Below are 1342 nucleotides of genomic sequence, written 5' to 3' on the forward strand. Positions count from 1 at the left end.
TGGGATAATCACAAAGATTCAATGACTGATGATATATTGCATCAACATCGTCCACGGTGTAACGATCTAGCGATAACATTCAGCGACGATACGTACAATAAAGCATTGATTGCTATTGAGGATCTTTGCATTATCATTGCCAACTTACCACTCAGTCATTTCGGTATGAATTCGCCAAATCGAGGTGCAACTGATTTAATGAACACTGAAATGAATCGTGAAATGCAGTACAACACTGTAGAAACGGCGGCGATTGTTACTCGCAATGTCCCATTAATGAATGAGGAACAAAGAACCATTTACGACCGCATTATGCTCGCAGTTTCAGCAGGACAAGGTGGGTTCTTCTTTTTAGATGCACCAGGTGGAACTGGCAAGACATTCCTTATTTCGCTAATTCTCGCCAAAATACGATCCAATAATGGCATCGCATTGGCCGTTGCATCATCAGGCATTGCGACAACTTTATTGGATGGAGGCAGAACAGCTCATTCAGTATTTAAGCTACCACTAAATATTCAAAATAACCCTGACGCAGTGTGCAACATAAAAAAACAATCGTCCATAGCCACAGTGCTGAAACAGTGTAAAATTATCATCTGGGATGAATGTACCATGGCACACATACATTCGCTTGAGGCGTTGAACAGGACATTGAAAGATATTTAAAACAACGACAAACTATTTGGTGGCACTCTGTTGGTCCTTTCAGGTGACTTCAGACAAACACTTCCCGTCATTCCACGTTCAACATACGCTGATGAAATCAACGCCTGCTTAAAATCATCGACATTGTGGCGTAATGTTGAAATAGTACAGCTGAAAGTAAATATGCGCGTTCAAATGCTTCAAGATCCATCCGCTGAAACATTCTCAAAACAACTCTTAGATATCGGCGATGGAAAAGTCACTATAGCTGAAACTGGATACATAAAATTAGCGAATGATTTCTGCACAATCATTGATTCGCAAGATGCTCTCATTGAACCAATATTTCTCGATGTATACACGAATTACATAAATCTCGAGTGGCTTGCAGAAAGAGCAATGTTAGCTGCAAAAAGTGTGGACGTTGACATTTTAAATCTGAAGATACAACAGTTATTGCCAGGGGACTTGGTATCATATAAATCTATTGATACAGTTTGCGATGACACTGATGCTGTAAATTTTCCAACAGAGTTTGTGAACTCACTAGATTTGCCAGGCATGCCATCACATAACTTACAATTGAAGGTTGGATCTCTAATTATTTTGCTTCTTAATTTGAACCCGCCACGGCTATGCAACGGTACGCCATTAGTCATTTAAAAATTAATGAAAAACGTTATCGAATGCACCA

General features: G+C 39.6%; 1 protein-coding gene across 1 annotated transcript; it reads left to right on the forward strand.

Annotated features, from left to right (window-relative positions):
• Positions 1 to 21: 21 nt before the first annotated feature.
• On the forward strand, positions 22 to 1063 carry LOC123274310 (the record flags this gene model as incomplete). Its single annotated transcript, XM_044741893.1, has 2 exons — positions 22 to 478; positions 713 to 1063. Coding segments are annotated over exons 1-2 (808 nt in total), but the record flags the coding sequence as incomplete, so codon positions are not given.
• Between the last annotated feature and the right edge of the window lie 279 nt (positions 1064 to 1342).

This window comes from Cotesia glomerata, unplaced genomic scaffold (genome assembly GCF_020080835.1).
Source record: "Cotesia glomerata isolate CgM1 unplaced genomic scaffold, MPM_Cglom_v2.3 scaffold_2929, whole genome shotgun sequence".
NCBI classification, from domain to species: Eukaryota; Metazoa; Arthropoda; class Insecta; order Hymenoptera; family Braconidae; genus Cotesia; species Cotesia glomerata.